We start from the raw sequence: 25,015 nt of genomic DNA on the forward strand, positions 1-25,015 counted from the left end.
TATACTTTATGTCCTGGCTTTAAAATAAAAAAAAATCAGAAGACAATCCCTTTAAGATGTGCCATTACTGTATCACCAATTGCCGGACCCCTCTATCCTGAGACCCCCTGAAGGTGTTTCAGCGTCAGGTTAGCACAGTCAGGTATACTAGTGTTGTATGTATGGCATAATCCTGTGCCTGGCTTATTAGTTAACATAATAGCAAGGTGCTGAGCTACGGATACTGCCTTTCAAAGCTGCGCATGTGGTACTGTATTCCCGTTCTCCCAGCAGGCCTAGCTCTCCTGCACATGCGCTCAGCTGCCTCTGGATCTGCCAGTACCAAACATGGCTCCAGGGGCTCGCTACCGGCACGATCATGTGACACAAGCGAAGCTCCGCCTACTCTGCCTATCACCGCTGTAGACTCCGGATCTGCCCTCTGTCCGTGCGCTGTCACCGGCCTCCGGAGACTCACAGATGGCGCTGCTGGCGTCTCACGTGTGTGCCGGGGGCAGCCAGACCTGGGGACTTCTAACAAGACTCGCACTGGGCGCTGCAGCCAGACCTTCATTTCTAACACACCGTAAAAGCTGCCATGACGGGTGAGTGCGTGATGACGTCACTACGTGGGCCGGTGTGCGCGTAGTAGTGATCCCTGTCGCTTGCACTTATAACAGAGAATCTTCACCTAGGTGTGCGCGCCCCCTGCCGGGCTGTGTGATGTACTGTCATCCTGTGTTGAGCGGAGAACACGTGTACGGGCCCCGACACTGCGGTGCGCCCTGTCTACACTGCGCTGTTACCATCAGTTATACAGAGCTGCCAGCGCCTATGTCTGGTGGATCTGGCACCAATCATTGTACAAGTGCCTGATTCTCTATACTGGATGGTGGAGCGCAGCAGCCCCCTGTACAGTATACGCGTAGCCTCCCCCCATTCTGCATCCATAGACATTAAAGGGAACCTGTCCGCAGTTTTGGGCCCTATAAGCTGCAGCCACCACCAGTGAGCTCTTGGCTACATGCGCACGCTGCTTTTTTTCCTGCTTTTTTGCTGCTTTTTTGGCTGCAGTTTTGTCAGCAGAACTTTCTGACATCTGACTTCCCAGCAAAGTCTATGAGAAGTCAGATTTGTCATGCGCACATTGCAGTTTATTTGTCAGCGTTTTTTTTGTCAAAAGTTTGTGACAAAAAAAATGCAGCATGTTCATTCTTCCTGCGTTTTTGTCAACATTTGTCACCCATTGAAATCAATGAGGGCATCAAAAACGCAGGAAAAATGCATGCTAATCAAAAGTGGTGCATTTTACCTGCCTTTTACCTGCGTTTTTGCTAGCAAAAACGCAGGTGATTTGTCAGGAAGTGAGGTCAGGCAAGTGGTCCCATCCCGTCCTCCACGTGTTCCCCGAAGTACCGCTGTCCCCAGGGGAGATGATGTGGAGGACGGGGACTATCAGCAGCGGCAGCGAGAGGGGGATGGACATTGGCAGCTGAAAACATTGATTTTTCCCTCTTGCTGCTGCCGCCGCCGCTGATAGTCCCGTCCTCCCCGTGTTCCCCGAAGTACCGCGGTCCCCGCACAGGGGAGATGATGGACCCCTCTCACCGCCGCCGCCGCTGACAGTCCCGGGCTCCACGCTCCTGCCGCCGGCCGGCTCCACGCTCCTGCCGGCGGCCGGCTCCACGCTCCTGCCGCCGGCCGGCTCCACGCTCCTGCCGCCGGCCGGCTCCACGCTCCGGCCGGCTCCACGCTCCTGCCGGCTCCACGCTCCTGCGGCTCCACGCTCCTGCCGCCGGCTCCACGCTCCTGCCGCTGGCTCCACGCTCCTGCCGCCGGCTCCACGCTGTAGCGCGATCAGCTGAGCTGTCAGAGGTTACTCGCGGCCACCGCTGGATCCAGTGACAGTGGGTAACCTCGGTGACAGCTCAGCTGATCGCGCTATTGTCTTCATTAGGTGCATGGAGGTGACCGGAGCGGCGGTGTCTGCTGCTTCTCCGGTCACCTCCATGCAGCACTGCTGGATGCGACGCTGGAGCATGCTGGATTACGCCGGACAAGGAGGGCTTTGTCGGGGTTAATAAATTGGTAATGAGGGAATGTGTTTGTGTTTTTTATTTCTAATAAAGGATTTTTTCTGGTGTGTGTTTATTTACTGTAATTTACAGATTAATCATGGAAGGTGTCTCATAGACGCCTGACATGATTAATCTAGGACTTATTGGCAGCTATGGGCTGCCAATAACTCCTTATTACCCCGATTTGCCAACGCACCAGGGTAAATCGGGAAGAGCCGGGTACAGCCCCAGAACTGTCGCATCTAATGTATGCGGCAATTCTGGGCGGCTGCTGACTGATATTGTTAGGCTGGGGGGCTCCCCATAACGTGGGGCTCCCCATCCTGAGAATACCAGCCTTCAGCCGTATGGCTTTATCTGGCTGGCATTAAAATTGGGGGGGACCGCACGCCGTTTTTTTTAATTATTTATTTATTTCTAATTTTTTTTTTTTCCAATTCAACAAGCTTTATGGCTTGTTTGAACTGAAAAATACATGAAACAATTGTTGACAAAACTGCAGCCAAAAACGCACCAAAAAAGCAGCAAAAATGCACCAAAAATGCACCTACATTTTTTGTGACATTTCCAGGCTCTCTCTGACAAGGTGCAGTTTTGGCTGCAGTTTTGGCTGCAGTTTTGGCTGCAGTTTGTGAACACGAAAAAGAAGCAGCGTGCGCATGTAGCCTTATATACAGCATGTAAGAATACTGTATATAAGAGCCCAGGTCGCTGTGTAGAACGGAAAAATCACTGTATAATACTTACCTAAACCGGTCGCTGCGGTGGAGTTTGGTCACATGGGTATCTCCGTTCTCCGTGTTCCGCACCTCCTCTTTCAGCCATCTTTGTCCTCCTGACGCCTGTGTGTATGACGCGTCCTATGTCATACACACTCGCCGGCATTGAGGTCCCGCTCATTCGCACTACAATACTTTGTTCTGTATTGCTCAGGGCAGATAAAAGTGCGCCTGCGCAGGACCTCAATGCCGGCGAGTGTGGATAACGTAGGACACGTCATGCACCCAGGCTTCAGAAGAAAGAGGACAAAGATGGCCGAGAGATGAGGTGGCGGCACGCACCGGAGATTGGAGACACCCATCTGACCCAACTCCACGGCAGTGACTGTGCCGCCCCCGTGCCAGCAGCCGGCGCCGCTCGGGTCTGGGCCCGCTGGGGTAGTGGCTCGAGGGTCTCCGGATCCGGGGGGTCTCGTGGACACGCCGAACAAATGGGAGAACATAGATGTACGGGCTAGGCCGTAGTAAGTTTGTGATGCCACCCACGGTGTGTGGCGAAGTGGACACCACTGCTGCCGGGCACCCGGGGAAGATGTTGTGAAGCCAGTTGTCAACCCCTCCGTGGGCAGGGATGGTGGCCCCGGGACCTGGTGACTCCGCGCAGGAGATAGCGACCGCAGGAGGTGTTTATGTACTCACAGTTAATAAACCACACAAGTCTCTTACAAACCAAGGTGATGATGGCCGATGCCGCGGCAGTTTGCATTCGGGTCCCCCACCCGGCTGGTGGTCTCTATCCTTTTCTCTGCACTATTTTGTGGAAGGTGGACTTCCTAGCGTGAAACTCAGGAGTCTGCTAACGGCTGGATGTGGCCTAAGGAGCCGTGCCCGCAGACGCTGGCCCGTGGGATCTATGGGCCCTGGCGGTGACCTCTTATCCCTATCGGTGGGCTGTTGTCTTCTATGAGGGACTTTGGGTGGGACAGGACCTCTAGTCCTGGCGTCAATCGGTGAATTAACCAGTCCGCTCGGTTCCGGTTCTGGCTTCAGGGTCCGAGTACCCCCCTTTGTGCTACGGTTTCCGGGTCGGTTCCCCGTGTCGGTACCGGCGGGCTACAACCCTGTCCCGGTCCACCTCGGTTCTGCCGAGCCGTCTTCTCGTCTCTTGCTGATGGAGACCACCGTCTGCCTCCTAGCCAGTGGCACCAGGGCTCCTACCCTGGTACCGTTCAACTTGAACTTTCCTGCTGGAGCTACACTTAGCTCCAGCCCACACTCCTCTCCAACTTCAGACTAATCTGCTTTGTTTTCCCACCCTGGGCTGTGTGGACCCCTGGGTGGGCGTGTCCCAACCGCCTGGTCACGCCCACTGGTATGTCTGTCTTTCCCTAATGGGGGGTGACTAGGGTTTCTGGTTGGCTGTGTGTTTCCTAGTGACGGAAGGTGTTATGCGGGGGTCTATTTGTGACTACCTGGTTTTGCCAGGGTGTCACATGACCGTTTAGGTAAGTATTCTAAAGTGATTTTTACATTCTACACAGCGGCCTGGGCTCTTATATACGGCTTTCTAACATGCTGTATATAAGAGTTCACTGGTGGTGGCCACAGCTTATAGGCCCCAAATCCGATGACAAGTTCCCTTTAATATGTAACCACCTCCACTCTTCTGGGAAGACTTGCTGTAACATTCTGGATATGTCTGTGGTTATGTTTGGCCAGTCATCCAGAAGAGCATTTGTGAGGTCAGAGCAGATGTTAGATGAGGGGGTCAGGCTCATAATCTCTATTCTAGTTCATCTTAAATGTGTCGGAGGGGGTCAGGACTCTGCGGCCAGTCAGGGTCTTCCACACCAAACTGCCAAATGCAAAACAGTGCACACTGTCAGGATCCTCTGGGAGCGGGCGAGCTTATGACTGCAAGTATTTGATTTACATACATGCGGTCACATGCCGACTAGATGTGCAGAGCCTCACTAAGTACAAGTGTATTCAGCTAGGTCAGACACGTCTAGTCAGAATGTGGCCGGAAATATGCAAATGCACACGTGCAGTCACACACTAGCCCACTCCAAGAGGATCGTGACTGTGCGTCTTGTAAGGATTCACATATCTGCCATTAGGCCTCCTTCACATATCTGCATTAAACACACGTATTTCACTGTCCATGGTGTAGGTGTATGTGTTCTACGTGTGTTGTCCAGATAGCTCACGGACAGCATGAGCTGGTATACTTACCTGTCTCCGAAGCTGCTGTTGCTTCCAGGTCCGCACTGAGTGCAGTAAATATGCAATGAGCATAATGAGCAGAGACAGTAGCGTCGGAAGCAAGTAAGTATAAAAATTCTTTATTTTTATGTGACCTCTGTTTTCTCTGGTACATGTCACACTGATATAGTGTGCGGTCCGTGTGACACCCATGCTGCTGGCAGAAAACGGACATGTCCTTCTGAAAACAAGGACGTGTACGTAGAGCCATTGCTTTTAATGGGTCTACGTGTGTCCGTGTCTCCGGTACGTATAAAAACGGGCATCACACATATCAGAGACAGATGTGTGATGGAGGCCTTACATAAAGTGACTGCAGACTTTAACTCCAAGACTGGACAGCTCCTTAAGGCTATGTGTCCACGGTAGAATGTACCTGCGGATTTTTCTGCATGAAAATCCGCGACTTTCGCGGCAAATCCGCACCCGCGGATTTGCCGCGGATTTACCGCGGATTTGCCGCGGATTTTGATGCGGATTTTTTTTTTTTTTTCCCCATTCTATACCCAAAATCCGCACCAAATCTGCAACAAACAATTGACATGCTGCAGATTTTTCCGGATCAAAATCCGCGGCAAATCCGCAGCGGAAAAATCCGCAGCATGGACACAGCATTTCCAAAATGCCATTGAAATGGCTTGGAAGTGCCGCTGCTGCAGATTTTCGGGAAATCCGCGGCAAATCCGCAGCGTGGGCACATAGCCTTAAGGGTTTTGCTTTGTGCACTGGGGCTTAGTCATCCTGAAACAGAAAAGGGTCTTCCCCAAACTGTTCCCACAAAGTTGGAAGCATTACATGTATCTTCACTGAAATAAAGGCTGACCATTGACAACAGCCCCGCTCTCAGGCTGGACTCACACAAACATATGAAAAAACGGTCCCATTCTCGTCCAGGACAGTAGGACGATTTTGTTCTCACTTGTCAACCCTGTGCAATCCGTTTTATTCTCAGCAGCTATTAGTGATTTACAGTCATGCACAGGAGCATTCACAGTGTTCTCTGCTACATGATAGAAGTGTATCCATAAAAACAGACGTCACTATGATGGTCCAAGTGACGTCAGTTTTTTTTCTCGCACCCATAGACTTGTATTGGCGAGTCTCAGACATTTTCTGGATACAATCACAGCATGTTGTGGCTTTTTGTCGCATCCAGATGCGAGAAAAGCTGACCAACTGCTCTCCCTCATTGACTAACACTGGTCTGAGTGTAATGATTTATTTTCTCGCATTGCACTCGTTCGATTTATACGCTCGTGTGAGCGTGCCCTCATCTTCACAGTTGGCACCGAGCAGTCAGGCAGATAACGCCCTCTTGGCATTCAGCAAACTTAGGCTATGTGCGCACTAGTGCGTTTTTGCCGCGGATTTACCCGCGGATTTGCCCCGGAAATTTCTTGAGAAATGTCTGCAATCTTTGTGCAGACATTTCCCATGAAATTCAATGAGAAAAAAAAATAGTTGTGCGCACTGTGCGGATTTTTCTCAAGAAAATTTCTTGAGAAAATTTTCTCGAGAAACTTTCTTGAGAAAATGTGCATGTCCATTAATTTCCGCAGGTACCTGCGGTATTCCGGGGGTATTCCGCAGGTAGCAATGATGTGCGGTATACCACCGGAATAGCCGCGAATTACCTGCGGTAATGCTCATCGCTGCCTGCGGTTTTGCAGGAAGCGATATCATTATGCCAGGAAGAGGAAGCGGAGCAGAGTAAACACAGACGTCGCACTCCCTGGACGCCGCACAGAAGCACTTCCGTGCGACCTCCAGGTGCCCGTGCAGTCTGTGTCCTGCTCCGGCCTCGCGGCTGCCTGCACTGCAGGGTGTCAGTGTCTGCCCGCAGTGTCAGCAGCCTGTCACGCTGCAGCGCAGGCAGACACTGACACAGGCAGACACTGACACTGCACTGCAGGGTGTCAGTGTCTGCCCGCAGTGTCAGCAGCCTGTCACGCGGCAGCGCAGGCAGACACTGACACCCTGCAGTGCTGGGAGCCGCGGAGATGACGATCGCTGCTGTCAGGAGGTGAGATCATTACCTCCTGTGACAATCTCCTGCCTCCTGACGTCAGCGCTGTCACTGCTGTCTATGCCCGTCTCGCGAGCGGCCCGAGACTGTCACTAGCGGTGACGTCACGGGCTCTCGCGATACGTCTGACAACGCGGCGGGCATAGAAGTCAGTGACAGCGCTGACGTCAGCAGTACAGGAGATGATCACAGAAGGTAATGATCTCATCTATGCTCCTGATGGCAGCGCTTGTCATCCCCTGCAGTGACCTGAGCTGACCTATTGATGTTAGCTCAGGTCACTGCATTGCTCTCCCAGCCAATGGGGAACATTCTGTTCTTCATTGACTGGGACAGCGACTATGGTATGGATCGCCGTGCCCCCCCCCCCTTATTGGATTACGCCGGACGTGGAATTGATTGTGCTCTTTTCAATAAATTGGTTAAAGAGGGAATGTTTTGGGGAGTGTTTTTTCAAATAAAACTTTTTTTGTTGTCTATTTTTTAATTATTACTGACTGGGTTGGTGATGTCGGGTATCTGATAGACGCCTGACCTCACCAACCCCAGGGCTTGATGCCAGGTGACATTACACATCTGGCATCAACCCCATATATTACCCCGTTTGCCAACGCACCAGGGCGCGGGATGAGCTGGGGCAAAGCGCCAGGATTGGCGCATCTAATGGATGCGCCACTTCTGGGGCGGCTGCGGCCTGCTATTTTTAGGCTGGGGAGTGTCCAATAACAGTGGACCTCCCTAGTCTGAGAATATCAGACCCCAGCTGTCCGCTTTACCTTGGCTGGTGATCCAATATGGGGGGGACCGCACGTTTTTTGTTTTAAATTATTTATATAATTTAAAATAACAGCGTGGGGTGCCCACTGTTTTGGATTATCAGCCAAGGTGAAGCTGCCAGCGGTGGTCTGCAGGCTGCAGCCGTCTGCTTTACCCTAGCTGGCTACAAAAGATGGGGGGACCTCACGTCGTTTTTTTTTTAATTATTTATTTTATGGCTAAATACAAGGCTAAGCACCCTTTAGTGCCACATGAAAGTCACTAAAGGGTGCCAGCTTAGAAAATGCAGGGAGGTGGAACATTATATAGGTTTTTCTCATCTATCTATCTATCTATCTATCTATCTATCCCTTTATCTATCTATCTATCCATCTATCCCTCTATCTATCTATTCATCTATCTATCTATCTATCTATCCCTCTATCTATCTATTCATCTATCTATCTATCCCTCTATCTATCTATCTATTCATCTATTCATCTATCCATCTTTCCCTCTATCCATTATCTGTCTATCGATTATCTTTATTATTTATTGCAGGGACAAACCTGCGGTAAATCCGCGGCAAAAACGCATGCGGATTTGGTGCGGATTTTTCCGCAGGTCTGGAAATCTTTCACTGGCAGAAGTTTCTCAAGAAATTTTCTTGAGAAACTTCATATTTCTAGTGCGCACATAGCCTTAGACTCATCCATCAGAATGTCAGATAGAGAAGGGAGGTTCATCACCCTACAGAGTCCAATGGCAGTAGTTTTACACCACTCTATCTGAAGCCGGTCATTGTGCTTGGTGATGTAAGTCTTCCATGCAGCTGATCAACCATGGAAACCCCTTATTTTTGTGCTGATATTAATACGGTACAAGAGGTTTTCACTCTGTAGGTTTGCACTCTGTAAGCAGAGCATTTGCTGCATTTATTCACCTTGTACCTCAGGACTTGGGCAACCTCTCACACATGAATGCATTTTGATCTAAACCATTCCAGTTTACGGCTATGTGCACACACTGCGTTTTTTTGACGCTGCGTTTTTGGCCACTAAAAACGCACAAAAACGCACCTGCGTCGAAAAAACGTGGCAAAAAAAGGCACGCGTTTTGCCGCGATTTGGTGCGTTTTTTTGCTGCGTTTTTGCTCACTGCGTCCTTATGCATTTTTTATCAGTGAACAAAAAAAAAAGGTCTGATGTCATTTCCTTCTTCAATGTGTTCTTCATTCTCCACTAGTGTATGCAGAAGAGCAGACAGCTGCAGAACTACAAGGCTCAGCATACTCCATCCAATAGTGTATGCAGGAGAGCAGACAGCAGCTGTCGAACTACAAGGCTCAGCATCCTCCTTCCAGGACTGTATGCAGGATTTCTTTGCCCCCCCAAACAAAAAAAATGACGTGGGCTTCGCCATATTTTTGTATGCTAGCCGGGTACAGCAGGCAGGTACGGGCTGCCCCCAACCCCCAGCTGCCTATTTGTACCCGGCTGGGAACCAAAAATATAGGGAAGCCCTTTTTTTTTAAATTATTTCATGAATTTCATGAAATAATTTTAAAAAAAAAATGACGTGAGCTTCGCCCAATTTTTGAGTCCAGCCGGGTACAACTAGGCAGCTGGGGATTGGAATCCACAGTGCAGGGTGCCCATGCTTTCTGGGCACCCCCGCTGTGAATTGCAGTCCCGCAGCCACCCCAGAAAATGGCGCTTTCATAGAAGCGCCATCTTCTGGCGCTGTATCCAACTCTTCCAGCTGCCCTGATGCCGGGTGGGTCGCCGGGTAATAATGGTGTCACGCCAATATTAGACATGGCCACCATGAATTTCTAGTAAGGATAAAAAAAAAAACACAACACACAGAAAAATATTTTTATTAGAAATAAAACACATCAGATGATGTGTCAGGATCAAGTGCCTGAATCCCATCACACATCACCTGATTGTATAAAAGCCAATTATACAATCAGCTGATGCATCGGTGCAAAAAAAAAAAAATAAATAATACTCACTTATGTGCTGATTACCGGCAGCTCCTGCAGCGATGGGGCGGGAGTCTGATCCTGTCCGATCGCTGCAGCAGCTGCCGGTAATCAGGGATGAAGTCTCCTGACGCATCCGCTGATACCGGCCGGGTGCCCGCGTCACCGCGATACTTACGATCACCTGATGCGTCAGGTGACTGCATCAGGTGATCCATCGCCAGGTCCTGCATCCATCGGAGGTTTCCCAGCCGTCTGCACACAGCTGGAGCGGGGGTGGCGATACCGTGAGAGGAGATGGGAGCGGGCATGGCACCGGGAGGCTGCAGACAGGTGAGTATAACTTTTTTTTTTCTACTGTTAACTTTTGTTTTCGCAGCCGCTTCCACCTCCCGCCCAGACATGGCGCCGCACGGCAGCATACATGCACAGGACGGGAGGTGGACGCGACGGTGACGGTACCGGGAGGATTCACGCTTCTGTATATACTGACAGAAGGAATCCTCTTCCTGTACACGTCACTTTACTACCCACCTCCTGCGTTTATAGCTGCGTTTTTGGTCTTAGAAACGCACCAAAACGCAGCTATTTGCGTTTCTCATTGCGTCTTTCAACATCCCATTGAACTCAATGGATGAAAAGCGCAGTGAAAAACGCGGGAATAATTGACATGCTGCGTTTTTGTGGCACCACAAAAACGCAGCTGAAAAAAACCAGATGTGTGCGGACAGCAAAAATGAAAACTCATAGACTTTGCTGGGGAAGCAAAGTCCTGCAGTTTTGAGGCCAAAAACGCACCCGAAAAACGCCGCGAAAAACGCACTGTGCGCACATAGCCTACCTCTGACAGTATGTTTAGGTTCGTTGTCCTGCTGAAAGGTGAACCTATGCCCCAGTCTCAAGTCTTTTGCAGCCTCTAACAGGTTTATCTCCAGGATTGCCCTTTGTTTAGTTACATTTATCTTCCCATCAACTCTGACCAGCTTACCTGTCCCTACTGGAAAAAAAAGATCCCCACACCATGAAGCTGCCACCACCATGTTTGATGGTGGGGATGGTGTTTTCAGAGTGATGTGCAGTATTCGTTTCGTTTCCCGACACACAGCGTTTTGCATTTAACTTAAAAAGGTTTACTTTGGTTTCATCTGACCAGAGCACCTTCTGTCACATGCTAGCTGTGTCCACTCTTTTTTGCAAACTGCAAGTGTAGCGCCCCTGAGGCTCTGGCCGCTACAGGGTACTGCAACTGAGTTAAGGAGCATTATCTATCTGGGGTAAGTGACAGGTGGTCTGCCAGTGCTCACACCAGACACATTACACATGCAGTTAGGTGCCTTCCACACAGGGGGGAGTGGACTGGGGTGGACAGGGAGAGTTCGCCATCCAGTAGCATTAGACTTCCCAGTCACCAGGACATCCGCTTGGGGGCAGGTGCCACATGGAGTATAAGAGGAGGTAGCCATGACACATAAGGAGCTTTCTGCAGGGACGTCCCATGAGTCCAGACTGGGTGCAGGAGAGCACCAGTGCTGGGGGGGGGAAACAGCTTATCTTTCCATTGTGGATCCTGGGGCTTGTGAGCAGGAGCTCAGCCCAGGTTCCTTCTGCTGATCACTGGACAGCGAGGACAAACAGTACATTTACACTGACACCGGCAACCACCTGAAACTTGCACCGGCTAACCAGAGACTTACCAGCAGTGAACCAGTACGATCCTGGGCAGTCTCCTAACCAGTGTGTAAACACCTGAACCGGAGCTCTTGCTTCATTTCCATTATTTACCGGCAACGCCATCTGGCGTTCCGGAGCCCACGGCCCACTATCAGCTAGCTGGCCATCCTCTCGGGGCAACCACTCCGCCTGTGGGGAGTGACTCTATTTTGGCTGCAAACAACATAGCCTCCCGGTGAGAAGAACCCTGCAGCGGTGGCCCCCTACCTGGCCGCGCACCACAGGTGGCGCCACGACAAAAACTTTATTATTTCTCCCCTGTATATAACCCCCTTTCAAGCGCCCCCCCTCCCCTCCCCAGGGTAACGGAACTGGGTAACGGCCACCCATGTGAACTGTCCCAGTACGGCCCGGGACCGAGTACCCCAAAGCCCTTGAGCGAGTCACAAACAGGACTTATTATGGCTTGCTTTCAAAAATGGCTTTCTACTTGCCACTCTTCCATAAAGGTCAGTTTTGTGGAGTATATGACTAAGGCCTTGTGCGCACACTTCATTTTTACCCACGGTTTTGCTGCAGAAATTTCTTGAGAAGTGTTTGTAATCTTTCTGCAGACATTGCCCAGCAAAACCTATGGGAAAAAAATAGCTGTGCGCACACTGCGTTTTTTTTCTCAAGAAAATTCTTTCTGCAGAATTTCTTGACAAAATGTGCATGTCACTTCTTTTCCGCAGGTACCTGCGGTATTTCACTCCGTTCACTGTAATGTAATCGCGAAATACCGCGGGTATACCGCAGGTAGCAAATGATGTGCGGTATAGCCGCGGTTTACCTGCGGTAATGTTCATCACTGCCTGCATTTTGCAGGGAAGTGATGTCATTATGGCAGGAAGAGGAAGCGGAGCAGAGTAAACACACACGTCACACTCCCTGGACGCCACACGGAAGCACTTCCGTGTAACCTCTGTCGGGTGCCCGTGCAGTCTGTGTCCCGCTCCAGCCCCGCGGCTGCCTGTACTGCAGTGTGTCAGTGTCTGCCCGCAGTATCAGCAGCTTCTCACGCTGCAGTGCTGGCAGCCGCAGGGATGACGAGCGCTGCTGTCAGGTTAGATGAGATCATTACCTGCTGTGACGATCTCCTGCTCTGCTGACGTCAGCGCTGTCACTGCCTTCTATGCCCGTCTCGTGGGCGGCCCGAGACTGTGACTAGCGCTGATGTCACGGGCTCTCGCGATACTGCTGAGAACGCGGCGGACATAGAAGTCAGTGACAGTGCTGACGTCAGCAGAGCAGGAGATCGTCTGCTCTGTACCAGTCATTGCACTGGCTGCCCATATATCACAGGATCCAATTCAAACTGCTTGTTCTCACCCACAAAGCTCTCCACAATGCGGCACCCCCCTACATCTCCACCCTCCTCTCTGTCTATCACCCCCACCCGTTCTCTACGCTCTGCATATGACTTTCGACTAACATCCACACTAATTCGAACCTCCCACTCCCGAATCCAAGACTTCTTCCGAGCTGCACCAAACCTCTGGAACGCTCTACCCCAAGAAGTTAGGACGAATCACATCTTACTCAGCTTCAGACGCACCCTAAAAACGCATCTTTTTAGGGTGGCCTATCACAATCCCTAGCCAAACTAATTTCACCTAATCCCTCCAACATCTCAGAAACTTACCCCAAGTCAAACTCAATGGCACCCAAATGCATCTCAAGGCTCTGGCCAACTAATCCAGGAAGCCATTATCTATCCCCCATTTTCTTGAGATGGCTGGATTGTCATTGTAAATAAGCACTTGTACTTTGTCCCCCTCCCCATCTCATTGTAGATTGTAAGCTCTCACGAGCAGGGTTGTCTTTTTTCCCTTTAAATATTGTATTTTCTATAACTGTTACTTGTTTGTATAGGATCCTCCTGAATTGTAAAGCGCTGCGGAATATGTTGGCGCTATAGAAATAAAGATTATTATTATTATTATTATCGTCACTGCAGGTAATGATCTCATTTAACCTCCTGATGGCAGCGCTCGTTATCCCCTGCAGTGACCTGGGCTGACCTATTGATGTTAGCTCAGGTCACTGCACTGCTCTCCCAGCCAATGGGGAACATTTTGATCTTCATTGACTGGGACAGTGACTATGGTATGGATCGTCATGGGACCCCCTTATTGGATTACGCCGGACCTGGAATTGATTGTTCTTTTCAATAAATTGGTGAAAGAGGGAATATTTTGGGGAGTGTTTTTTAAAATAAAACTTTTTTTGTTGTCTATTTTTTTATTTCTTACTGACTGGGTTGGTGATGTCAGGTATCTGATAGACGCTTGACATCACTAACCCCAGGGCTTGATGCCAGGTGACATTACTCATCTGGCATCAACCCCATATATTACCCCGTTTGCCACCGCACCAGGGCAACGGGATGAGTTGGGGCAAAGCGCCAGGATTGGCACGACTAATGGATGCGCCACTTCTGGGGCGGCTGTGGCCTGCTAATTTTAGGCTGGGGAGTGTCCAATAACAGTGGACCTCCCTAGTCTGAGAATACCAGACCACAGCTGTCCGCTTTACCTCGGCCGGTGATCCAATTTGGGGGGGACCCCACGTTTTTTGTTTTAAATTATTTATTTAATGTAAAATAACAGCGTGGGGTGCCCTCTGTTTTGGATTACCAGCCAAGGTAAAGCTGCCAGCTGTGGTCTGCAAGCTGCAGCCATCTGCTTTACCCTACCTAGCTGGCTACAAAAGATAGGGGGGACCCCACGTGGTTTTTTTTTTTAATTATTTATTTTTTGGCTAAATACAAGGCTAAGCACCCTTTAGTGCCACATGAAAGTCACTAAAGGGTGCCAACTTAGAATATGCAGGGAGGTGGGACATTATATATGTCTTTCTCATCTATTATCTATCTATCTATCTATCTATTCATCTATCCATCTTTCCCTCTATCCATTATCTGTCTATCTATCTATCGAATATCTATATATTATCTATATTATTTATTGCAGTTACAGCATAAAAAAATGCAGGGACCAACCTGCGGAAAAACCGTGGCAAAAACGCATGCGTTTTTCCCGCGGTTTTGGTGCGTTTTTTTTAACGGAAGTGCGGTAATCTTCAACTCCCAGAAGTTTCTCAAGAAATTTTCTTGAGAAAAATCACTTTTCTAGTGCGCACATAGCCTAATAGTTGTCTTGTGGAGAGATTATTCTACCTAATCTGTGGATCTCTGCAGCTTTTCCAGCATGACCATGGGCCTCTTGGCTGCTACTCTAATTAGTGCTCTTTTTGCTTGGGATATCACTTTAGGTGGACAGCCATATCTTGGTAAGTTTCCAATTGTGCCATATTCGTTCTTCAATTTTTGGATTGAACAGTGCTCAATGAGATGTTCAGAGCTTGGGTAATTTTTTTATAACCTTACCCTGCTTTACTCTTTTTCCACAACTTTATCCCTGGCCTGTCTGGTGTGTTCCTTTTTTTCATGGTGCTGTTTGATCCATAATGTTGTCAAAAAAACCTCTGAGGCCTTCACAGAACAGCTGTAATTATACAGAGAATAAATTACTCAATTTACTAATTAGGTGACTTCGGGAGACAATCAGTCACTCAGGATTATATTTAGGGCTACCAGACTACAGGAGACTGAATACAAATGTACATCACAATTTTCAGATTTCTAGTTTTAAAATATTTAGAAAACCATGTGTTACACATCACAGTTCCCCTCCAGCACAGAATGGATCCAGGTGTCTCCAGGTGCTTGGTCTCCCATTCCAGGCCAGCGGCTGGTTCTGCTGCTCAGCATGGACATCGTCCACGGTGCTTGCATGACGTGCAGTTTATTTCTGGTTCTGAAGCTATGCTCAAGAAGGTGACCACTGCACATTGCCGGACAGCATGTTCACGCTCTGAGACTAATGCGGGCGTCACACGATGCGATCTATCGTGTGATCGCATGTGCGATTGTACCCACCCCCGTCATTTGTGCGTCACAGGCAAATAGCTGCCCGTGTCGCACAAAGTCGTTTAACCCCCGCCACACGTACTTACGTGCTGAGCGACGTCGCTGTGGGCGGCGAACATCCACTTCCTGAAGGGGGTGGGACGTTCGGCGTCACAGCGACGTCACACAGCGGCCGGCCAATAGAAGCGGAGGGGCGGAGATGAGCAGGACGTAAACATCCCGCCCATCTTCTTCCTTCCGCATAGCCGACGGGAACCGCGGGATGCAGGTAAGCGGTGTTCATCGTTCCTGGGGTGTCACACAGTGCGATGTGTGCTACCCCGGGTACGATGAACAACCGGCGCAAAGTAAAATAAACAATTTTTTAAAAATAAACGACGAGTACACAATACACGATTTTTCACCGATTTGCGATCTCTCGTAGGTGTCACACGGGACGACAACTAAGCCAGATGTGCCTCACGAAAACCGTGACCCTGACGACCTATCGCACGATAGATCGCCTCGTGTGACACCCGCATAAGTCCTAGAATCAGTCTAGTGCACATGTCTGTGACGTGGTGGCACCTGATTGGTGGTGTGACAGCAGCACGGCTGCTGATGTGAAGCCACCGGATTGGTCCACCGGTGACGTCACAAACTGGGCGTGGTATTTAGGGCAGAGCTAACCTTATTTAAACCGCCCGATGGTGCTGCCATGTGCGCAGAGATAATTTAACTTTGGAGAGTGTGGGTGACTGACAGCATGCTGTTATTGCACCCTGTAGCGCTCATTATCTTAGCGATCAGTTAGTTACACTGCTCACATGTTCTGTAGCCATTACCATTGTAGCCTGGGTCTCTTTGAGGCTGCTCCACTACCTAGACAGGCTGCTCAGAAAGGTGCTGTGCACATAGTGGCCTGGGTTCTGTGAGAGGGCAACTCCACACCCTAGGCAGGCCACTTAGGCAGGCAGGCGCCGTGTATGCCGTAGCTTGGGACTGTGTGAGGTCACTCCACGCCCTAGTCAGGCTACCTAGGAAGGTACTGTGCTCATTGTGACCCAGATCTGTGTGAGGGCTACTCCACATGTTAAATGGGTCACATAATCCTGTTATATGCTCTGTGACCATACACTCCACCTTAGATATTGGGTTGGCGTAACCTCTGTGAGGCTAACATAGGGTACAGCGAGCACCCTCCAATTTGCATAACCTCCATGAGGTCTTCACGGGTTTCTGCTGGTTTCTCTACACTCCTCTGTGACTGAACACATCAGACACCCCCATACTTTGCACTGACGAGGGGCAAGCACCCCGAAACACCGTGTCTGCAAATTGGGATTCTGATCTGGCTTATATATCCTGAGTCATATTGCAAAGGATTGTCGAAAATCCACTTGTGACTTTTAGGATCGCTACTTCCAATAGGTGGCGCTGTGCTAGAGTTTGTCTCCTTTACTGGAGAGACAATTTGAATACTTTTACTTGAAGTTGTTGTGTTTTCTCTGTCCTCTAGCAGCGGCATATCCTGTCCGCACAGTGCACCCCGGGTTGCGTTTGGACTTTATTATTTTGAGTTCAAACCACCAACCCTCCGTAACACCAGGTATTCTTTCCTTTACACTTCACAAATATCACTACTTGGCGTTGGCATATCATATACGTTCCCAATAAAATACATAGGTTTGAGTGCTATGTGGAAAAGTTCATGGGGTTTGAACTAGAGTTGAGCGGGTACATAACTATTCATACTTGCTATACTCATAACGAGTACTGTCTAATACTCGCATATTCATTATGAATAGCGTGTGCAATGCAAGACAATGGGGAAAAGTCGCAATGTAACGAGTAACCCGAATGCCGCACTATTTGCTACTCGCACGAATTGTATGGCATTCAGCAGATTACTCCTTACTTTGGGAGTTTTCCTCATTGACTTGCACTGCACACGCTATTTGGAATGAATACGTGAGTATTAGACAGTACTCGTTATGAGTATAGCGAGTATGAATAGTTAGGTACCCGCTCAACTCTAGTTTGAATACTTTTTCAATGCACTGTATGTGTCCAAATCGCATCATTTTTTTTCCTTGATGCAAGATGTTTTAATGTACATAGAACTTTTTAAAGCTGTATTAATAAATTGGTGTCAATTTATATCCAATGGCTTAATTTGCTTTGTCCCTATGTTACACTGTTGGTCAATCCCGTCGATATCCGCAGGTTTGGCCAGCTTTAATGTGTATGGGGGCCTTATCAGGTAATGTTATGTCTGGGTAACTCCCACCTTTTTGATGTGTCATAGGGACACTTTGACTAAAGGGTGCTTTACACACTGCGACATCGCTAGCGATCTTGTTAGCGATGTGACACGCCAGAACGCAGATGTGACCGGCGCTACAAAACGACCCATGTGCGATCTCCGCAGATCGCATCTGCGATCTCGGCAGATCGCATCTGCGATCTGGCATGTCACATCGCTAACGAGATCGCTAGCGATGTCGCAGTGTGTAAAGCACCCTTAAGGCCTAAGCCACACGGCATGAAAATTGGAGCAAGTGGAATGCAATAAAACTCTGGAACTCGCATTCCACTCTGACCAATATTAGCCTATGTGCCAGCACCCATGAGCGATTATTTTCTCAGCCCTAATCGAACCGAGAAAACAATCGCAGCATGTTGCGACTGTAATGCGATCCTTTTTTCTCTCGCACCCATTTAAGTCTATGGGGCAAGAGAAAAATCGCACTGCACTTGCGGTACACCGGTGTAATGCAAGTACAGAGCGAGAATGGCAATAGCCGGCAACGGAGGAGAGAAGGAGATAAATCCCTCCGTCCCCTCCTCAGCGCCGGCTCTCCCTCCTCAGCGCCAGCCCTGCACTCCTCAGCTCTGGTTCGATCGGACCTCAGTCGCAGTGACACTCGCATGACACTCGGCTCCCGCTGTTCTGTCAGCATGACCCGGGTGTCATGCGAAGATCGCATTAGTCCCCCGTGTGGCCCCGGCCTAAGAGATTCACTAGTTTTGTTCCTGTTGTCCCTCCAAAGGCTCCCCTAGATATTGGTAAGGTTTTTGATGTTCAAGCTATGCAAATCTTTTAAGTGGAGGACATTTATCTAGAGGAGCACAGTGTAGACTGATGTAAATTTGTGGACCACGGGGGAACACTATTCTCCTTAAGGAGACTTTGCAAGCCAGTCTGGCTGCCAGGTAAGGGACTTATAGCTGCAATGCCCCTCTGGGAAATATTCAAATTGTCTCTCCAGTAAAGGAGACAAACTCCAGTAAATTTAAATTTACTCCAGTAAATTTGTGGGGGTTTTCTACTTAACTTTCAACCTTCTCTAAAATCCAATTCCTTTTTTCTGGCTTATAGATTTTAAATATTTTCTCATGAATCCTATTTAACAATTGTGTCTGTTTTTTTCTTTTCTATTTTGCAGCATTGTCCCTTTGTCCTATGACGTCTATGAGGGGAAGGTGCCCGGACCCCCCCTGGTCTTGCTTCATGGATTGTTTGGAAGTAAATCAAACTTTCAGTCTATTGCTCGAGCTTTGGTGCGCCGGACCGGTAGAAAGGTACGTGCTTGTCACGTTGGCATCAGCGTCTCCAGAAGGCCAGTCTCATATGTCAGCTCTAAAATGAAGAATTGGAGAATTAAATTCTCACCTGCATCCACAGCATAAATTGACATGATATGGATCTCAGACCCACAGCTCTTGTCACTTTACGCTATGGATATATTGTTTTAAAATTCCACGCATTTTTACAAGCAAATTTATGGTGATCTGTTGTTTTTGCACTGCAGTAACATAGCCCAAGAATGGCACACTGCTAACAATCACTGCATAGAAAACCCAAATCTAAGGTTTTATGATTGTCTTGTGTTTTTGTTTTTTTTTGTTGTTGTTTTTTTTAATGCCATAACTGAAAATTAGGGTGTCCATACACCTTTTTATATCTATTACCGCTGAAGTCCCCCCTATACACATTGTACACGTGGCAGGGCATCGATGGTGAGAAGGAGTCAACCACTGCCGGAAACCTGTGGTAGTGGGCTGTCCACTGTGATCAGAAGAATGGGCCTTTGACTTCCACTTACCCGTCCTTTCTGTTCTCATCAAAACTGTTTAAAGGGAACCTGTCAGGTGCAATAAGCACCTACAACCAGGAGCAGCGCTAGGCGCATATTGCTAATCGCTGCCTAACAGTCCCTGTATCTAGTAGCATAGATAAAGAGATCTCTAGAAAAAGTATTTTTAAAGATCCTTTATGATATGCTAATGAGCGCGGTGACTAGTTCCAGGAGCATTAGTTCCTGCGCTCATTCCAGCCTCTTAGCATGTTAGCACTCCTACAGGGGCATGCTAACGTGTTATTCAATGCCTACTGCCCAGCGTCATCATTGGCAGTGACGCACGTACCCATGTCCATTGCATTGCCTCAAAACGCTGGGCAGTACGCACTATATAAACGCTGGGCACTTCCAGTCATGCACACTACACCAGTTTGAAGCCGGGACACGTACACCCAGCTTGATAGTGCGCATGACCAGAAGCCTGGGGTTCATGCACACTGAGCCAAACTCCAGCATCGGATCGCAGTAACAGCAGAGGTGAGTGCGACCATGCCTCTGACTCTGCGCATTCATTAGCATGTTCGCACACGCTAAGGCCTTGTGCGCACTAGGCGTTTTTGCCGCGTTTTAGCGGCGTTTTTTACCGCGTTTTTGTGCTGAAAACGCAGTGACATTGCTTCCCCAGCAATGTCTATGGGTTTTCATAAGTGCTGTCCGCACACAGCGTTTTTTTGTAGCTGCGTTTTTGTGGTGACCACAAAAATGCAGCATGTCAATTATTTCTGCGTTTTTCACTGCATTTTTCACCCATTGAGTTCAATGAGATGTTCAACAACGCAATGAAAAACGCATATAGCCGCCTTTCTATGACTAAAAACGCAGCTATAAACGCAATGGGTGGGCAGTAAAGTGACGTGTACAGGAAGAGGATTCCTTCTGTTGGTAAACACAGAAGCATGAATCCTCCCGGTACCGTCACCGCTGCGTCCACCTCCCGTCCTGTGCATGTCAGCTCCGTGCGGCATCTGGGCGGGAGGTGGAGGCAGCGGCGAAAACAAAAGTGAACAGTAGAAAAAAAAAATGTCATATATACTCACCTGTCTGCAGGGTCCCGGTGCCATGCCCGCTCCCAGCCCCTGTCTCGGTACCGCCGCTCTGGCTGTGTGCAGTCTCCCCGGGGCAGGACCTTGCTTGCAGGACCTGGCGGTGGATCACCTGATGCAGTCACCTGACGCATCAGCTGATCGTAGTCTCGCCGGCTTTTTCGCGCCCGGCCGGCTATCAGCTGATCCTGCCGTCAGGGGACTTCATCAGCTGATTACCGGCAGCTCCTGCAGCGATCGGACAGGATCAGACTCGTGTCCAATCAATCGCTGCAGGAGCTGCCGGTAATCAGCACAGCACATAAGTGAGTATTATTTTTTTTTTTCTACTGATGCATCAGCTGATTGTATAAAAGCCGATTATACAATCAGCTGCTGTGTGATGTGATTCACGTAGTTTAACCTGACACATCATCTGATCGCTTTGCCTTCCAGCAAACCGATCAGATGATATTGGATCCGGATTGGACGGCGCGGGACCCTGACCCAGGATTACTGCGGGGGGGGGGTTCTTTATTTCAATAAAGATGGAGTCACTAATTGTGTTGTGTTTTATTTCTAATAAAAATATTTTTCTGTGTGTTGTGTTTTTTTTTTTTTATCATTACTAGAAATTCATGGTGGCCATGTCTAATATTGGCGTGACACCATGAATTTCTGGCTTAGGGCTAGCTGATAATATACAGCTAGCCCTAACTCCATTATTACCCAGCTAGCCACCCGGCATCAGGGCAGCTGGAAGAGTTGGATACAGCGCCAGAAGATGGCGCTTCTATGAAAGCGCCATTTTCTGGGGTGGCTGCGGACTGCAATTCGCAGTGGGGGTGCCCAGAAAGCATGGGCACTCTGCACTGTGGATTCCAATCCCCAGCTGCCTAGTTGTACCCGGCTGGACACCAAAATTAGGCGAAGCTCACGTCATTTTTTTTTTTTAATTATTTCATGAAATTCATGAAATAATTAAAAAAAAAAAGGGCTTCTCTATATTTTTGGTTCCCAGCCGGGTACAAATAGGCAGCTGGGGGTTGGGGGCAGCCCGTACCTGCCTGCTGTACCCGGCTAGCATACAAAAATATGGCGAAGCCCATGTCATTTTTTTTTTCTTTTTGGGCAAGAAACTGCATACAGTCCTGGATGGAGGATGCTGAGCCTTGTAGTTCTGCAGCTGCTGTCTGCTCTCCTGCATACACTAGTGAATGGAGGATGCTGAGCCTTATAGTTCTGCAGCTGCTGTCTGCTCTCCTGCATACACTAGTTCTGCAGCTGTCTGCTCTCCTGCATACAATGAACATTTTGAAGAAGGAAATGACATCAGACCTTTTTTTTTTTTTTTTTTTTTTTTTTTTTTCATCAACAATCTTTAATGGCATTGTGCACTGATTAAAAACGCAGTGAGCAAAAACGCAGCAAAAAACGCACCAAATCGCGGCAAAAACGCATGCGTTTTTGTCGCGTTTTTTAGCCGTGGGTGCGTTTTTTGAGACAAAAACGCACATAAAAACGCAGCGTGAAAAAAACGCCTAGTGCGCACATACCCTAAGGGGGACTACTAGCCAAAGGAACTAACGCCTTTGCGATTAGTAGCTGGCCTCATTAGCATATTATGAAGGATCTTTAGAAATACTTTTTCTAATGATCTTTTCATCTATGCTAGTGTATACAGGGACTGTTAGGCAGGGATTAGCAATATACACCCAGGACTTCTCGTGGTGCTGGGTACATATTGCACCTGACAGGTTCCCTTTAATTTGATGACTATCAGGATAGTGTGTTTAAGAACCCTTGCTGCAGCATTATTGTGCCTAGATAATCCTTGAACGAGCTGGTTCCCACATACCGGCCCATGTAAACATGGCGGTGATTACCAGATGAGCGAGTAATACACTTTTGCATAGGGTTATTGCACCAGTTATACAATCCAAATAATCATTGTTATCGGCAGCACATTGCCCCAAGTAAACAGACAATGTGCTGTTGATAATATGATGCTGTACAGGGACAGAATGATTGTATTAGTGATGTTTTGGTCCCCACCACTTTTTATAGTCCTGTATAAATAGACCTGTACATGAGTGCTAAATTACTTCAATATAGTCTAAAAATATCATTGAGATGCATTGATGGGACCATATCGGCATGTCTAAGGGCTCATGCGCACGTTGCCGAATTTCATGCATTTAGGCTGCGTATTGCACCGCAGCGTAAATGCATGCGACCTGCGCCCCCAGCACAATCTATGTAGATTGTGTATGAGACGTGCGCATGTTGCGTTTTAGAGCGCAGCAATTTGGATGCTAAAATTTTGTTCCAAATCGCTGCATTCTAAAAAGCAACATGTCACTTATTCCGTGCACTTTGGATGCAGGTCCCGCTCTGTCTATGGGAGAGGCATTCAGAGCGCATGAAATCGGATTTTTTTCTCCAGAAACACTGCATCCATTACGCGCTGTTTCTGCAGCAATTTGACGCGCACATGAGCTGTCAAATCCCTGCAGAAATTTCTGCAGGGACACGACGCAACGTGCGCATACAGCCTAAATGTTCCATTAGCGACAGCTAGACCACTTTAAAGGATTCTCTCACAAGGTTTATGCTACCACATCTGAGAGCAGCATGGTGTAAGGGCTGAGACCCAGATACCAGCGATGTGTCACTTACTGGGCTGTTTGCTGTCACATTGATAAAATCTCTGTTTTCTTTGCAGTAGAGCTACCAGTTCTCTGAGCGCTGAGCTCTATAACTCCGCCCACAGCACTGATTGGCAGTTTTCTGTGTCTGAGCGGCTTCTATTTCTTCATGAACATCTTGAATTCCCTAAACTGCAACTGCTGGTATTATTCATGAGCCTTTTGATGGGTCCTACGACAAACTTTTTTTTTTTTTCCAGATTCCAATTTTCTGTGTTAGGATAAGAATTATAATGGCATGGAAATCTATGGATGAACCCTGCATGCTCCATTGGCAGCAATTAATCAATAAATTTAGTCCACTATATTAAGGCCTCTATACGAAAAGGAGATTTGTGTACAAATTTGATAATGTATTGGGACAGTGGTCAGAATAGCAGAGACTGCCCTATAGGATTCCCAGCAGAGCTCTCTGTATAACTAGTTCTATACTATGTCTGCTTTAGGTGACATATTGGGTGATGGGCATAGGGACCAGTATGATGGGGTGCTGTGTTGAGGTTGTATGCAATGGATGTATGGATAACCCCTTAGTGACACAGCCAGTTTTGACCTGAATCTGACCAGCGTCCTTTTATCAATTGTCTACTTTACATATGCATCATTTTTAAAATGTCATTTTAAACTTGATGGACTTAAAGAGTATTTGTCACCAGGTTTTTGCTCCCCCATCTGGATTATGACTCCGCTTTTTCTGAGTTCCTTTAAAATAAATAGGTAGATGCCATAGGGTGCCATTCACACCATTACATGGGATTCACCTCTGTCCGCATAACAGCCTATTTCCAACGCCCCTGCTATTATATTAAATGGGCTGTCAATGCTATATGTACACCCACAGGACAGACACCCCAAATTACCCAGCCACCATTAGAAGGCTTGGATTGCGCAGCCTCTTGCTTAAAAAAAATGTGCAAAAAAGATGTATATAACGCATCAGGTATTGGTTAATTTTTTTGGCCAAAATCCATAAGCTTGCAACCCTCGTCAATGGTCCTCATTATGTTGTGACTCCCTACACTAAATTGAAAACAATTAAAGGTGTGAATGGCACCCCGTGTAGACCGATGTGCATTTAGAATAATAGGCAGACACCCCACGGATGCTTGGTGGGTTACTAAGTGGTTGTATCATGAGTATTGTACACCTGTGCTATATCATTAGGGGGCCTGCCGCATCATATTGTGCATTTGTATCTGTATATGGCAGTGTAAGTATGGCTGTTTTTTGTTGGTTTTTTTTTGTTTTGTGATAGATTAAAAGTGTAGCAGCTATTTCTAATTCTTTTTCAAGATATTTACAAAACCTGTTTCTTTAGTGACCTCTTCAGTTTTGAATGGACTTTAAGGGGCTCTTATACTGGAAGCTCCCCAAAAGTGACACCATTTTACAAACCACCCCGTTAAATACTTCAAAACTGCTGTCAGAACATTTTTCATCTCTTCAGTTCCTGCACAAGAATAAGCGCAAGATGGAATCAAAGAGTAAATTGTAATTCTTCCACTAAAATGTTGCTTTAGCCCCAATTTTTTTCACTTTTACAATGGATAGAACAGGAAAATGGACCCCACAATTTGTTCCCGAGTTTCTTCTGAGTGCGCTGATACCCCACATGTGGTCAGGGGCCTCTGTTTGGACAAACGGCAGGACTCGGAAGCTAAAAGAGCCCAATTTGAATTTTGGAACATTAATTTGGCTGAAATAGAT

At 48.0% G+C, this 25,015-nt stretch overlaps 1 protein-coding gene across 2 annotated transcripts in view; it reads left to right on the forward strand.

The window, feature by feature from the left end:
• Positions 1-395: 395 nt before the first annotated feature.
• ABHD11 (abhydrolase domain containing 11) overlaps positions 396-25,015 on the forward strand; it is an 82,407-nt gene continuing 57,787 nt past the window's right edge. For both annotated transcript variants that reach the window (XM_075335386.1, XM_075335385.1), the window contains exons 1-2: positions 396-584; positions 18,883-19,018. In XM_075335386.1, the coding sequence (XP_075191501.1) occupies positions 460-584; positions 18,883-19,018 (261 nt within the window). In that variant the 5' untranslated portion in view covers positions 396-459. The remainder of the gene's footprint in view (positions 585-18,882; positions 19,019-25,015) is intronic.

Source organism: Anomaloglossus baeobatrachus, chromosome 2 (assembly GCF_048569485.1).
Source record: "Anomaloglossus baeobatrachus isolate aAnoBae1 chromosome 2, aAnoBae1.hap1, whole genome shotgun sequence".
Lineage (NCBI taxonomy): Eukaryota > Metazoa > Chordata > Amphibia > Anura > Aromobatidae > Anomaloglossus > Anomaloglossus baeobatrachus.